General features: G+C 33.0%; 2 protein-coding genes across 2 annotated transcripts in view; one reads left to right on the top strand and one right to left on the bottom strand.

Annotated features, from left to right (window-relative positions):
* LOC106111629 (pollen-specific leucine-rich repeat extensin-like protein 2) overlaps positions 1-5,836 on the bottom strand; it is a 29,651-nt gene extending 23,815 nt beyond the window's left edge. Inside the window, exon 1 of the mRNA XM_013293765.1 lies at positions 5,736-5,836. Coding sequence (XP_013149219.1) covers positions 5,736-5,753 — 18 coding nt within the window. The 5' untranslated portion in view covers positions 5,754-5,836. The remainder of the gene's footprint in view (positions 1-5,735) is intronic.
* A 6,164-nt stretch (positions 5,837-12,000) lies between these two features.
* The window catches only part of LOC106111553 (DDB1- and CUL4-associated factor 7), a 5,354-nt gene continuing 1,727 nt past the window's right edge, over positions 12,001-15,627 (top strand). Inside the window, exons 1-7 of the mRNA XM_013293677.1 lie at positions 12,001-12,273; positions 12,354-12,436; positions 12,784-12,886; positions 13,650-13,785; positions 14,243-14,493; positions 14,787-14,912; positions 15,477-15,627. The exon at positions 15,477-15,627 is cut by the window's right edge and continues 3 nt beyond it. Coding sequence (XP_013149131.1) covers positions 12,372-12,436; positions 12,784-12,886; positions 13,650-13,785; positions 14,243-14,493; positions 14,787-14,912; positions 15,477-15,627 — 832 coding nt within the window. The 5' untranslated portion in view covers positions 12,001-12,273; positions 12,354-12,371. The remainder of the gene's footprint in view (positions 12,274-12,353; positions 12,437-12,783; positions 12,887-13,649; positions 13,786-14,242; positions 14,494-14,786; positions 14,913-15,476) is intronic.

Genomic DNA, 15,627 nt, shown 5'->3' with positions numbered 1-15,627 from the left:
ACAATGAAAAGTGTGACTGTAATTTAATATTAATTAAGTTTCATTTAAGTAATAATTGTGAAATAGCGCTAATTATATAAAGATGGTAAGTGGATAGTGGTTGCAACTAAATCCCTGGCCGTCAACAGGGGTGAAGTAGGGCAGATGCCTAAAAAACTACATAGTAGTTTGAATAACAACTTATTATTGAAGATAATCGCCTGTAAACCTAGTCTAGATCATCGACTGGCAATGCCCTAGACTACAACTTTTAACCTGCCGCACTAACAATCGCTTAATTGTTACATAAACAACTCTTAGAGGTTATAATAACTCTCTTAGTGAGAACGATTTTATAGTTAAAAAATAAACAAACACGTATAGAAAGTTTTTGTTTTTTGTAACAAATGTATTAGAAAACACGTGAAAGATGCGAATGTGTCGCAAAAACTGCAACATCAAAGTGGAGATGACATCTCGCAATCTGTCAACATGCATGCGTATGCGTGATTTATGTATGCGCAGGTCGCGTTATGTTATCTTACATTAAAGCTGACCTGCGCCTGCGCCGGCGACTCGTAACTTTTAACTTATAAATAGAATAGAACGGCGCTAAGCGCATCTTCAAAGTCGATGTTTGCCAGTTTTATTATACTATTGGGTTAATGGATTGAATTGATACAAGATTTACTAATCTTAACTTAAAAAACTAAAGATTTGACTTAAAAATCTCTTAGGGTGAGTTGCACCATATCGCCGGTTACCGTTAAAGTTAAAATTATTTAAAATGGTAATATTTGGAATAATCTTAAAATTTACTAAGGATGAGTTACATTAACTAACTATAAACCTTAACCAGCACATTCCCGATGGTTACGTCTTCGGATGTTCATGATATTCGCTACACCAGTTTTGCGCTGGTCAAAATGACGTCATATTTGACACTAATCATAACCGCCCGATTTTGGGCGGTTATAGTTAGCGTTACGGTTAGTGTCAGTTCGGTAGTGTCAACTGTCACAAGCTCTTATCTTCAAAAGCACAAATAATGGAAAAAGTAATGGAAAAAGAAAATATCTACTATTATCCTATACATAATCCAGAAGAATAAAGTCTTGCGTGCTCGGAAATAATGGATTTCCAAGATGGAACTCGAAATTTGGCCAAACATTCAGTTTGGACAAATTTCGAGTGTCTAAGGCCATAGCAACAGCGCTTGTCCCTTTTCTCTTATTTAAAAAAATGTCCTCTATAAAAGGTCAATTTATAATATGCATTGACAGGACAATTTATAATATGGAAAATAAATAAGATGCATTTATATTTGTATAATTTTATTGCTTCATTTTTGCTACATATTTGAGTAGTAAAGTAAATACAGTTTCAATAATGGCCCAAACTAGTTTATTTTCACAAGAGTTTGCCATTTTCTCCATCTTCGTGGGCAAAAAGTTTATTTCACTATAAAATAGCATGCGTATGATACATAAATATAATCGGCGAAACATGAATTTCCAAACATTTTAATTAACGTAAATGTCATTCTTGACACCAACTTGACACTTTAGTGACATTCAGGTTTAAATGTTTCCATTGTAAAAACGAAAAACACATAAAACCTCTGTGAGAATATGTTTTTGCACTTGTAACCCTATTATAACTTTTACGATAACCAGCGATTTGATGCAACTCACCCTTAAACTATTGTCTTAACTTAATCTAGGTCTTTATTATATTTCGTAACTTAGTTTTAAAATGTGTAATTCAAGGTCATACTTGATCCGGGGCGCTTTGTGGCACAACACGGCCCAGTTCTCAAGCTTAGGGACCCGGAAATATGACGGTCACGACATTTTACTCCTACATACAATACATTACGATTTATCTAAGAGGTAACAAACGAAATTTGCAAGCTTGCGTAACACATTAACAAAGACATTAAAAACTGTACTATATTCGACTTCTAATGTGAAGTTTACAAGACATTTTGTTTTAATATTGTGATACTATTAACACATTCAGTGCTGCAAAGATTTTCACACATATCGTGGACACATCGAGAGCCGGTCAACGTATTAAAAGGTGAAACAGACTGGAAAATGATGTGAAAATGTTTTACAATACTTCAATTCCTGATTCTTATTTGTAAATTAATCTAGATTCTGGAGTAATAGTAATTTAACAGCGGAATGCAATCAGCTGACGGAGTCACCAGTACAGCGATGTTACTAAAGCGACAAAAACAGGCAATCAGAGCTAACTGCACTGTGACGTCATCGAAATATTGAAATATATACTGTAATCAATTTATGAGACACCTCGCCTGTTCTCTATTGATTTATATAACAAGTTTAACAAGTAATTAGTTTATTAAAACACTGGCTGTTCCCGTGCGGCTTCATCCGCATGAAATTATAAAAAAATTATTTTATTGTTTACATTTGTCAACTTATCAATAGCAAATGTCAAAATGACATGACATGACAAACCTTAGCAATCTTACTTTCTTGATGTTGGCAGCAACTTATGGTCTCTTTCCCACATTAGGGTTTTTATCCAAAACATTTACCCCTAAGTCTAATGTCGTGGAAATATAGCCTAAAGCGTGACGTGTAGGGCTTTTTATTAAAAAAAGGATTATTAAAAAATATGCTGTAATTGCAATCTTAGGCAACAAAGAGGTGTGTGTTTACGCTTTATTATAATAGTATAGATTTATGTCTTAATTGTAAGAAAAACCCTCTGGTTTCTTGTAACTTTTTAGTTTACTGATTCCAAACTCACTATTAAATAACTCCATTATATCCTTATATTAAAAACTGATCCCATTTAGACAAGATAAATTCGATTTCTTTTTCTACGTGTATAGTTAACAAGGTATTTTCTTTTTAATTTAATATTCTCGTGATTTGATCGCAGGAGTTTGGATATTTATTCTTGTTTGTTTCTAAAAGTAATATTATTAGAATGTATTGCATTTATTCTTCCTTAAGCAATGATTACGCGTACATAATTATTGTGTACAGCACAGAAGCAACGACCTTTACCTGTGGAAAGTATTTATTCTCTAATGATAATGATGATTATATGTCAATTCTGAGTATTAACTACATCGTACACCTACTCTTGAATTATTTGTAAAATCTTTAGTTGGAAATCTCTATAGACAGGTTATAAAACAGGTAAGGATTCGACTTGATGGAATATACAAAACTTCAAGGGGCCAGTTTAAGTCGGAATGATACAAAAGATGTCATTCCCAAAACACGATCTGTCCATTTATAGAGATCAGTTACATTGCTTTAATCGTAGATGTTTTCTTTTTTTAGTAAACAACCGAAAATTAGGGGCCAGTTCGTTTCTGTAATAGAGTGTAATGAAATCCTGTTGTCTTTTTAAAAAAAATAATTGTCATTAAAACGAACGAAAATTAGCTGCCAGTTCGTTTCTGTAATAGAGTGTAATGAACCCTTGTTATCTTTTTTTTTATTAATAAATTGTCTTTAAAATTGTAAAAGGCCTTTTCGAATGCCAATCTTTTAGTGTCCCTCTAGTAATACATGAGAAATGCGAAAAAGTATGTCACGATAATTTAGAACATTTCTTGTCTGTGCCAACCGATTACCTTAAAACGAACTGGCTCAGTTGCAGTAAAAAGAGTCGTAGAAAAAATTCACTAAAGATAAATAAATTGAGTCACCTAAGAGTAATTAGAAAAGTCAACGCTGAATAATCGATTTTATCAAATTTGTTTTAAGTAAACGAAGACATCTAGTCTAAATCATATACCATAAAGATATTTCCATAAATTTGCAAAAAGAATATATCTCTTCATAACTTAAAACATATTATTATGATAAAAATTTCTACAATGATCAACCAATGAAAACTTAATAAAATCTGATTATTTTAAATCAGAAATAGTGAAGTTATGTAACGTTAATAACGTTAACGTTAGTTGATAACAGGTGGTAACTAGTCTACGACTATTAACTCTATTTCTGTCACCGCTTTTCACTAACGTTTGGAAACAGTTAGTACATACACGTACTTGCGTTTCTATTGCGTATACGTTTTGAGTTTTACTCATAAAGTCATTACTTTGTACAGTAATTATTAATAATAGAAATAACCTTGTTGTTTATATTGTAAATGCTTAGTTTAAACAATTAAACTAAGATTCTTTGCTATGAAATGTCTGGTTTTCTTGTTTAATTAAATATTATTTATTTAAAACACATGTTTTAATATAAATTAATTTTTGTAATTTGTAAAATATGAAGTGAATCTGAAATAAATGAGATCGTAAAATATTTGAGAAACATATCGAGATACACACAGATTAAAATTCAGTATTTTATATGTACTAAGTTCATGTTGAGATTCGATATAAATTTAGTAAGAGGGTCATTGAACCGGACCAGCAATTGTCCTTTCTAACCGTACCTAGGTACAGCTAGCAGAAACAAGTACTTAGGTACAGTCAGCAGTTGCCCAATCTACCGAGTGCCACAATTATCTCAATGGAAAATTTGCATTTAAACCGGAATTGTTGCTATAATTTTTGCGATTACAAATTCAATCAGAAAAAGATTACAAACAGTTACTACGATAATAACACACTACTAAATGATTAAATTGAATAAAATACAAACTTTTAAAACAAACTGCCTTATGGCCTAAAGGTTTGGGGTACGGACTACCGATCTTGCGGTCGACGGTTCGAATCCCGCCATTCGACTATCGTCGTGAACCATATCCTAGCACAAGCCTAAAGCTTAGTTGGAATGGTAATGGGAATTATTAGTAAATTAACAAATATCTACTGATGTTAAAAAAAAAACTTTAATAATATAATTAAATGTTATTAATAAATTCTTTTCTATATTCTATTCAGCTTGTGTTCAAAGCAAATAAAAAAAAATTCTAGGTTGCAAAAGCTTTGAAATAATTTTAACAATTATAACATAGCAACAATGTTTAAATATAAAACGAGTTTATCAGAATGATCTGGAAACAGACATTCGAAATGCCCCGACCTACAAACAAGGCACACAATAAGTTCACACAAAATGTCTTACTCACTGCCCACAAATGCTGGCAATGCAATTACATTCTGCACGCAGACGAACTAAAGATAAATAAGCATGAAGTAGTTTCAGCAATAACTTCTTTGTTAATTATCTGAATTTAACGAACAGTTTCTTGTAATATTTTACCTAATATATCTTAATTGTTATTTAAAAATGGAGTAAAACTAAGCTTCGACTGTTGACTGTTAAAGACATCAACGCGTTTAAAAATAATGCCAATTTACTTGGGAAATACTTTGTAAACAATTTGCCTTAATTATTAAGAAATGTAGTTAAAATTTATAAAAGTGTATTTCGTTAAAAATTTACGTATTTTTTATTCATTTATTTGATTATGGTTTAAGGATCACGGCTCACTGAAACTATACATAATTTATCGAATCACTGAATTCACAGTTCACAAAAATAAATTATCCAAAAATTTCTTGTTTAATTTGGTGTTCCTGAAACCACGATTATTACTATAAAAATATACAATTAATAGTTTATGGAAGTAACAAAATTCATTAAGAAAAAAAAATATTTTCACTTTCCTCCGAAGCTTTTTTAAACATAGCAAAATAATTTTAATAATTAATTATGTATATTAATGTATTTAAATAATTCCAATCAACTTTTATAATAACACATCAATCCTATAAATCACTTAATTTTGACACTTACGTAAATTTTGGCGGTCATTTTGTTGGTGAACTGTCAACTGTCACTTGTCACTCGCGAGCGGGGCGCATGCGCGGTGTGCGCGCGGAGAATGGCGGCGGCGGGCACGCGCGCAATATATACCCTCCCACCAAACGCGTTATTATATTAATTACGTTTGAATTTTCACTGCAAAGACACCAATCGATCTGGATCTAACACTTCCTATTTCCATAATCCAGAATCCAACAACAATTTGTCTGGAGAAAGTAGAAAAAAACTTTCCACACTTAAACATTGGAAAATTTCTTCTAAATAAAATTGAAAAAAATAACCTACAAATGTAGTATACATACATATTCAAATAACTTAATCTATGACAATACCAAAAACTCAACATTATGTCGATATTTAAACTTATGTTTAAACACTCAAATAAGAAATAAATTACAATGAATAGTTACTTAACGATTTATCCTGTGGTCAATGCACAGAATAATTACGACGGATCTCTTTAATTTTACCGTCAAACTTTCGATATTCACATTATTTAACAATTAAACAATCGAGAAAAAATAGAACCATTCAAGTTTAAAGTTAAGAACGTAATTTCTAATCGTAATATACATTAAAAAGATTAGGCCATTTACGTTAATTATTTACAAAAGATAAATTAAGATAAGATGATAAATAAAAAAGATAAAAAATGTATTTCCACTTAGACTATAATTACGTATAATAACGACTATGAGGTAGGTAGCAACGAAAATTGTGCAACAGATCAACATTGGCGGAGTTCATTATTCATTCAGCTGTGTTTGGCGCCCACTTCGGAGGCTATATGTTTGCTAAATATATTAAATGCTTTATGTGCAACGTGGGATAAAAGAATATATTCATGCGGCGTAGGCAGCGACCACAAAGTACCAGTTAACACGGGGGACTTTATAAGTCAATGGTTCCATGATGAAAATTTGAACAAAACAAACACAATGCCAATGTAAATATACGTATATAAACGTGTAGTAACAGCATAAACATCATTATCATTTCCCTTAACGGATATCTAGTATAGTTTTTAAGTCAAGTGACAAAAGAGTAAGAGGTCTCTAACTGAAAAACGTGGCAAAGAGTATCTGTAATCGACAGTAGAGAGGAATAAATATATTTTCATTGCCATCCATCCCTTCCCCCACCTAATCTACTTCGAAAATATGTAAAGGTCTAAGACCTTTGTAGAAAATATTGTAATATTTTTTTCCTGTGACGCATAACTTTCGCTGTAACATTAATTCGGGCAACGATCACACGCAGACGTGATTATGTCGCGAAAGTTATTCCCATAGTAATTAAAATTTCTTAAAACATTAAAACTTTTTTATTACGTATTTAATTGTGTACTTAAATACCGAATAACTATTATCTTCTTAACTAGATCATAAAGTAAAAATAAACAACTTTATGTTTCATTTGATACTGTGAAAAACATACTCTTTGTCCCATTTTTTTATTTTTCCGAAGATTTTTTTATCTGTAACCGGATGCAATTTCATTAGTACATTGGTACCCCATCCGCGGCGTTCACTTAACATAAGTGTTGCCTCACTTTCACACAAGGTTAAGTTTCAATGACCCACACAAGTTTTCAGTACATACTGGGTACTTTGAAACATTCGTAACACGTACCTCGCAACTATGACTTATTTAAATAATAATTACAGATACTTAACCTTTATACAAAAAAAAGAATTGTTTAGTGACGAAATATCTTCATAATTAGTCATAAACTGAAAATATACATTGATATAAATACGTTATTTGATTCGGAAAAACTATCTCTATATACTTTTATCATTTATTTAAAATAACAAGAAAACTAACGCAATGATGTCGCTGTTGGAGTCGAAAATCGATCGTAACATAAAATAAAATCAAATCTAACATAATCTGACAAATACGCTTTAAAAGTCCGCCAGACTAGAAGAATGATAGAGGCAGCAAAAAAATAATGTTTTTATCAAAGGTATTGTAGCCGGACGGACAAGGGCATTGAAGTATTAGCACACAAAGCAAGGCCGGAGCGTGTCCGGCTGTCCGGCTGTCCAACTCTATGAATCATTACAACTATATGTACGTATTTACACCACCCAGCAATGTAAATTTTTTCATTACTAGCTTTCGCATGTGTTTATGTCCGTGAGAAATTGAAAAAACAACATTAAATAGCCTACATATTCTTACAGACTATCTTCTACATCTAACTATGTCAAATTTAATCTAGATTCGTTCAACAGTTTAGGACTACAAACTCTAACAAACATCCATCCATCTAAACTTTCGCATTTATAATTTTAGTTATAAAATGGATAATAGTAAGAAAACGCATACCAATCTTTTATCTAAAACATACAACAATTGTGAAATCATAGTCTATATTAAACTGCATGTCGAACTAGTTTTTTAACAATTAAATTTAAATTGCCTTGACTCGATACGTCTTTCTCTCAAGTCGTGAGTTCTGTGGAGGGCGGGGCGGTGTAGCCGGGCAGGCCGTACAGGCCGGATGTGCGACCCCACGCTTTAAAGTAAATCGGTTTTAGAAAGATTTCGCAGAACACAGTCTATCTCTTTAGGTAACAAGCATAAACATTCTCGTAGTATTGAAGTATTTCTTCCAACTTTACGCGAAGATATCGTAAATCGTTAAGATTGTAATACATATGAATTATTAATGATCGAACACATAACACTCACAGTATTAAGTTTAGATCATTGCTTCCATTCAGTAACAATTTACAATTAGGACAATAATATGGAGTGGTGCCAACGCTTTTCCTTCGTTTACCGCACTTACGCAAGATCAAACAAGACTTTATTGCTACATGCTACACTTATATAGTAGAAAATATTTTTATTACTATCTATATAACCGTTAAAGACATCTACAGAAGATATAAAATAAAAATATAAACTCAAAATCTTTTATCATAAAATAATATCTTATATTCATAAAATACCAAGTAATAGATAATTGTCATATTCTGTTTTACTTATCAAAGCAAACCTTTTTAATTTTTTTAAATATCGTTACAAATAAAAAGCATTCCAATTTCAAATGTAATTTATTTGCATCTTTTAACACCTTAATGATTGCTCAATTTCCCTCGTTTACAAATTGGCGCGCAGAATAGTTAGCATTTGACATATGTCAAGACGCCATTATTGTTGAGGCAAATGCATTGATTATTCAGCCAGTAGGTTTGTTACGATACGTTCGGAAACCGAGACGAATAACTTTGCCGCGGGCCGCATCGCAAGTTGAACAATACAATTTTGGATTTACATTCAATTGAAACAGATTTGAACTCTATTCACTTGTATTAGAACGTGTGTTTGTACAATTGTACTTTGTATTTGTTTAGGACATGCGTTTAAGTTGCCACATTGAGCCGCTGTTCTAGATATGTCAAGGACTGTTTGCAAAATTACTTTTTTCGATACACGTACTCTCATCTAAACCTGATTGTGTGTGCAGTTACATTTGAACAGGCTAAGATCAATGACTTTTAATGTTTTGATTTATCGATTTACGTTCCGTTCAATGTGTGGTTGTGTATAGATAGTAGGTCTCATTGATCGCTACAAAAATCGATTCACACCTACAATCTACAGACTAGAGGAAGTGACGCCCTCGTGCAATTCATTCCCACATCTTTGACCAGATAGATCCTTGTTGTAGGTGAACTACCACGCTGCAATAAGAGGGACCACCATGCCTGGTTTCGAAACTGATTCCTTGGTGAAAAGTTAACAGCGTATTGTTTATCTACTTGCTGTCTATTACCTTAATATTTATTAATTTAGAAGAACGAAAAATTTAATACAAAATCATTTATATAATAAAAGCAATAACGTTAACATTTCCTTGAACTTTACATTGGTCTTATTTTTTTATTAATAGCACAATTTATAATGCCATCTTTATTAATTACATCCGAATACAGTTTCCTTAATATATTAAAATAAATACATACAAATCAAATAATTACTAATTCATTATATGGTCAAATAATGTGACTCAGTTTTTTATGTTTAGGACAGATTAAAAAAACCGGATCTTATTGCAATAAGAATTGTTTCAAAAGTAAAAGTGATACTGTTGTGGAGCTAGAAGAAGTGTTATTAAATCGTTGTAATTGTCAAGGACATATCTGTTTTTGAATGTTAAAACCTTTCATGTTAATAAGGAAATCCGTACGCCGTAAAAAACTAAATAAATTAACTTATGCGCATTTATATTGCCTAACTTTATTCAATATATCACCGCTGACTATCAAATTATGCATTTTTAATAGTAGATGATCGTGAGTCATATATCCCGTTTCTAAAACTAATCTACATATGTTATACCCTTGTAACGATTGAAATGAGCTGATATCATTTCTCTATAGTCATTTTGAAATTGCTCCCATGTCTTTTTCAACGAACTGAAAATATTTCAGTCCCTACTTTAGAAGAGAGAGTAAAAAAATAAACTTTTGAGCTTTAGCCAAGTTTGACACTAGCTTTTCTTTTAATTATTTTTATTTATTATTTAATAGGTTATTTTTCCTTAATTACATCATGCAATAACATATTATAAAAAACGTATGGCTAACATATAAAGCACAATTGGTCAAGCCTTTCGTCTTAGTAATTGTTTTAGCGCAGAGGCAAAGGTCGTCAGTTCAAGGTACACGCCAGTCTCCGGGCATTGTCTCCAGTGTTGCCCGTTGCCCGCCTAATCTGAACACCGTGAGGCCACTTCCCTGTACCGACTGCTATATTGATGGATTTCCAATAATCTGAATACGTTTGACCTTTACTACAAGGCTGTAATAATTTAATATATTGTTACGATTAAAATTATTACGTCTATTGTTAATATGGTTTCTCTTTCTCGCCTAAGAATAACATTTAAAACTGTTACATTGAAGTTTAACAATAGATTTATCGAAATGATTAATTTAAAAAGCTAGATCTAATTTCATATCGATGTTTTAACCTTTAAATATGAATTGGCGGGCACCTGTCAAAAATTGACGGATGGAGACCCGCCTTGGACAAAAGATTAGTTACCGCTCGAACCCACCTTGACCTGGCAACACACGCCCTCTTGTTATTATCTCATGTTAAACAATAAATTGAATTTTAATCGTGCGTAGACATGTGTTACATTAACAATAACCTAGTTCAATTAAGAACAAATGAGACCGGATACACGTACTAACAAGTTACTAATATAAAGTACAAGTATAAAATGAATAGGTTAACCTATGACACAAATTATTATTCATTCATATTAATAGTATGTGTAACATGCACCTGTGCAGACTTTCATTTTCTGGTTAATAAATATAGTAAATTATTAGTTACCGTACAATATTAGGTCATTTGCTGTCTACTCTAAATATTTTAATTCTACTTTAATCTATAGTTCTACGGCAAAACAGATTGAGATCAATCGAGATTTATTCTGTAGAAGTACACATTCAATAACAAAACATTGCATAATATCAGCGTAAGTACTTGGCAGAATTTACGCAATTTGTATCACTTATCCCTATTCGAGCGGCCACGCAAAAGAAAGCGGCGTCCTTAGGCAGTCGCGGCGCCTGATAGGAATCTATAAGTTGATTGTACTGCCGAATATGTCATTGTCGGAATCAGAATCTAGGTTGCGATGTAATCCCATGTCCCAAAACTTACGTCAAGTCATACTTTGTTAAATAATAGTTTTAAAAAGTAAGACAGTTCTTTAGTTGCTTTATTTGAAGTGGACAAGGTTTGCATATCTTTCGTACGGAAGTGTATCAGAAACCCGTAAACTAAAGAAATTGTGAATTACCAGAAACTCATAACGCGCTTAAATATGAATTAGATATTTTTACGCTCTCGTAACTTATGTAAACCATATGATCAGGATTACCTATAAACAAATGAAATTAATTGAGGAAAATTCTCCATGTAACAGCTCATTTGTATTAACGCGGGAAACGATCTACAAGTTTGGAATAATAGCAATTTGTAAAAAGCGCCATCTTTTGACGCGAAGGGTTGAAAAAAAGTCCCTAAAATTGTTTTAGTATTGTTATTGTTTACAATTTTACAACGAATATAACTTTTTTATTTCTGGGATTTCACCTTAACTTAATTTGGCTAAGTTTATTTTAATTTAAATGCATTTTTGTAAACAGAGCACCATATTTTTAATTTTTAGAAATGTCACAGCTGTCACTAATACGTCAAAATTATTGAATTGCTTTTGGTTTGAATGATGCTTGTTTTTTACATGTGATAAAAGATAAAATAAAAATAAACCTTGTGCCAATAATAACAATTTAAAACATTTTAAATAAATGATTTCGACATAACAACAATAATTTTACTGTATTAACCTAAATAGTAGATTACAAGACTGGACTAATTTTACGGTACACCGCTTTATTTAATTGATTTGAGTAAGAAAAACGAAATATCTTGTAATTAAAGACCGTTCGGAGCCAGGACATTTTTATATAACGTAAATATGATTCTGTAACGTTATTACGTATGAATTATATCGTAAGCGCTGTAAATAATCGGGTTTATTACATTTTCAAGTAAAAGAAAACCTGTAACATGTCGATGCCACATAGCAGCTCAAGTACGACCAGCTCCAGTACTAAACGCAAAGAGATTTACAAGTAAGACAATCTTAAATATCTATGATTTAAACTATAAATTGTAAACAAACTTAACTATACTTCAGAAATCGTAACTTACAATTTCTTAAAAAAGATAATTTATGTAGAATACAGAATAGTGATAAAAATTGTACAGAAAATACAGTATTGAAAACCCTTTTACTACATTAATATATTCTGTGAGAGTCAAATACTGATGCTGCAATAAATAGTAGAATTTAAAGTTTTATTAAGACTTGGCCATGTAAACAAGGTAGATTATTGTTTAAGCCATTATAAGGAATTAAAAAGGTAAAAAAAACGAAGAAGTTTTCACAGTAATGTTTTCATTTATTTGTGTATTTCAGATATCAAGCACCATGGCCACTGTACTCCATGAACTGGTCAGTAAGACCTGACAAACGGTTCAGACTGGCGCTTGGCAGTTTTGTTGAAGAATATAATAATAAGGTACTTTAATTGTCACTAGAATAAGTATACTCTAATAGCTGTCACCTGTAACTGTCTATGCAGAATTAAAAAGAAATTAATAGTAGCCTATGTGTGCTTCCAGACTGTTCCATATCTATGCCAAATTTCAACATGATCCATTAAGTTAATCTGGAGCTACCTTTCCCTTTCCTTTTCCAACCGTTTCTTACAAGAAAAGAATCATCACCAAGCTCACTAGACATCCCCACCGAGGGGCTTGGAGCCTACCCTAATAAGGGGTAACTAGGCCATAGTCAACCATGCTGGTCCAGTACGGGTTGATTGACTTTACACATATCTTTGAATTTCTTCTCGATATGTGCAGGCATCACGATGTTTTCCTTTACTGTAAGAACGTCGGGTAAATTATGTACATATGAAAATTTGAAAAATCGAAAATCACATTGGTACACGACGGGATTCGAACCTAAGAGCTGTGGATTACATGTCAAGTGTTTAAACCACTGAGCCACCGACAGTCCAATTCTACAAGAAAAGGATGGGAAGGGGAAAATATACATTTACTGCGCATTTCTCTCATTAAGGCTAGGCAACACATCTGAAATTATTATGGGCAGCGATTGCTTTGTCATTTTGGCAGATTAACATGGCTACATGCCCATTGGCTATCTTATAGTATAAAACACAAACATCCATCCTTCTAAACAAGAACATTTAATAATTAACATCTGATGGGATCTTAGTATTCAATGATTTATTTATATTTTAACTTTTTATTTAGGTACAAATAATATCCCTAGATGAAGAGACAAGTGAGTTCAGTGCAAAAAGTACATTTGACCACCCCTACCCCACCACCAAGATCATGTGGATACCTGACAGTAAGGGGGTGTATCCTGATCTGCTCGCTACAAGTGGTGAGTACTGCATTTAGTTAATAAACACAAATATATTTAGTCATTTATAAGAAGGCAAAATTGCTTTTTAAGGCTCTAGTTACATTTTATTCATATATCTTAACTTAAGAACACTTTGATATTTATGATGTCAGCAAATACAATGTATTTTCGAATAATTCTTATTTTAATAGAAAACTACATTAATGGCACGCTATACGCTATATATTCATGCTATTTAATTCAGGGGGTGAATAAATTTCTTGTGTGAAATTGGTGGTGGTGAAGCCGCAAGAGAATAGGGCATAATGTATTGTAAACAAACACTTCTTTGTCATATAGGATGTCAGCACTCACAGCATATATTTTAATAATTCTTTTCTTAATAAATACCTCTAGACTTAAGACATGTTATAGGCTATATATTTTCACTATATTTATTTTAAGGAGTGAATAATCGTATATATTCACTTTTTAGGTGATTATCTCCGTATATGGCGTGCTGGTGAACCATACACACTATTCGAGTGTGTGTTGAACAATAACAAGAACTCAGACTTCTGTGCTCCTCTCACATCCTTTGACTGGAATGAAGTGGACCCCAATTTAATCGGCACCAGCAGTATTGACACAACTTGTACCATCTGGGGCTTGGAGACGGGGCAGGTGCTGGGACGAGTCAATGATGTCTCCGGACATGTTAAGACGCAGCTAATCGCTCACGACAAGGTAATCATTTGGTTTCGTACACAATCATACTAATATTATAAATGCGAAAGTTTTAATGAATGGATGGATAGATGTTTGTTAGAGTTTGTAGCCTAAACTGCTGAACGGATTTCAATGAAATTTGATGAAGATGTAGAGGATAATCTGGAAGCCCACGTAGGCTACTCACTTTCGTTCAACTAGCACTCTGCGACTATACTCGCCCTGAAGGTCCCCCGAAGGTCTGAAACTTTAGTTGAGCCGTTTTTAATTTTCGCTTAAAGAAAGAAGGTAATAGAGTATCGTGTGTTCAGGAAGTGTACGACATCGCGTTCAGCCGCGCGGGCGGCGGCCGCGACATGTTCGCCTCCGTCGGCGCCGACGGCTCCGTGCGCATGTTCGACCTGCGCCATCTCGAGCACTCCACCATCATATACGAGGTATCTGCTCTCTACCTCACTGGGAAATTATCCACTTGTATATTTTACATTTTAAAATCTATTTAATTATGTAAAATGTCAAATTTCTCTGTTACTGGTATTGTCATTACCAGACATTTCAGGTCGTCCCTGATTCATAGGCAAGTTGTATGGCCTGGCGCCTATGTCTCACGGTCAAAGTATAAATTGTGTGAAAGAGTATATTCTTAACCCTTAACCTGAAGTTTCAAATTCGATACCGGCGTTATATAATATTGGGTACTTAAAATCTATTTTTTCAATATTAGGGTGTTCACATGTTACCTTTGACTGATTTTCAAGTTAGAAAACAAAAAGGAGTATATCACGAAAATGTATAAAAATGCCGTTTTATTATTTTTACTATTTCCCCTTTACTAAAAAACACGGTAGAGGGTACACTTATAGCTATATATAAGCTAGTGAATTAATATATGACGGCTGAAGATGTATGGAGCAGCATAAATTATCCCTCTGTAGGGTCAAGTTGATAATTACTCCCGAGGAATCTTCTTTCACAATTAAGCGTTTGTTTTAACTCGTGAGGACCCGCAACACACACCACTACTGCGGCTGGCGTGGAACAAGCAGGACCCTAACTACCTGGCAACAGTGGCGATGGACGCCTGCGAGGTGATCATCCTGGACGTGCGCGTGCCCTGCACGCCCGTCGCCAGGCTCAACAACCACCGCGCCT

This window comes from Papilio polytes, unplaced genomic scaffold (genome assembly GCF_000836215.1).
Source record: "Papilio polytes unplaced genomic scaffold, Ppol_1.0 DF824158.1, whole genome shotgun sequence".
In the NCBI taxonomy this organism is placed as follows: domain Eukaryota; kingdom Metazoa; phylum Arthropoda; class Insecta; order Lepidoptera; family Papilionidae; genus Papilio; species Papilio polytes.
Note: the sequence above shows the minus strand (reverse complement) of the source record. Positions and strands in the feature narration are given on the sequence as shown.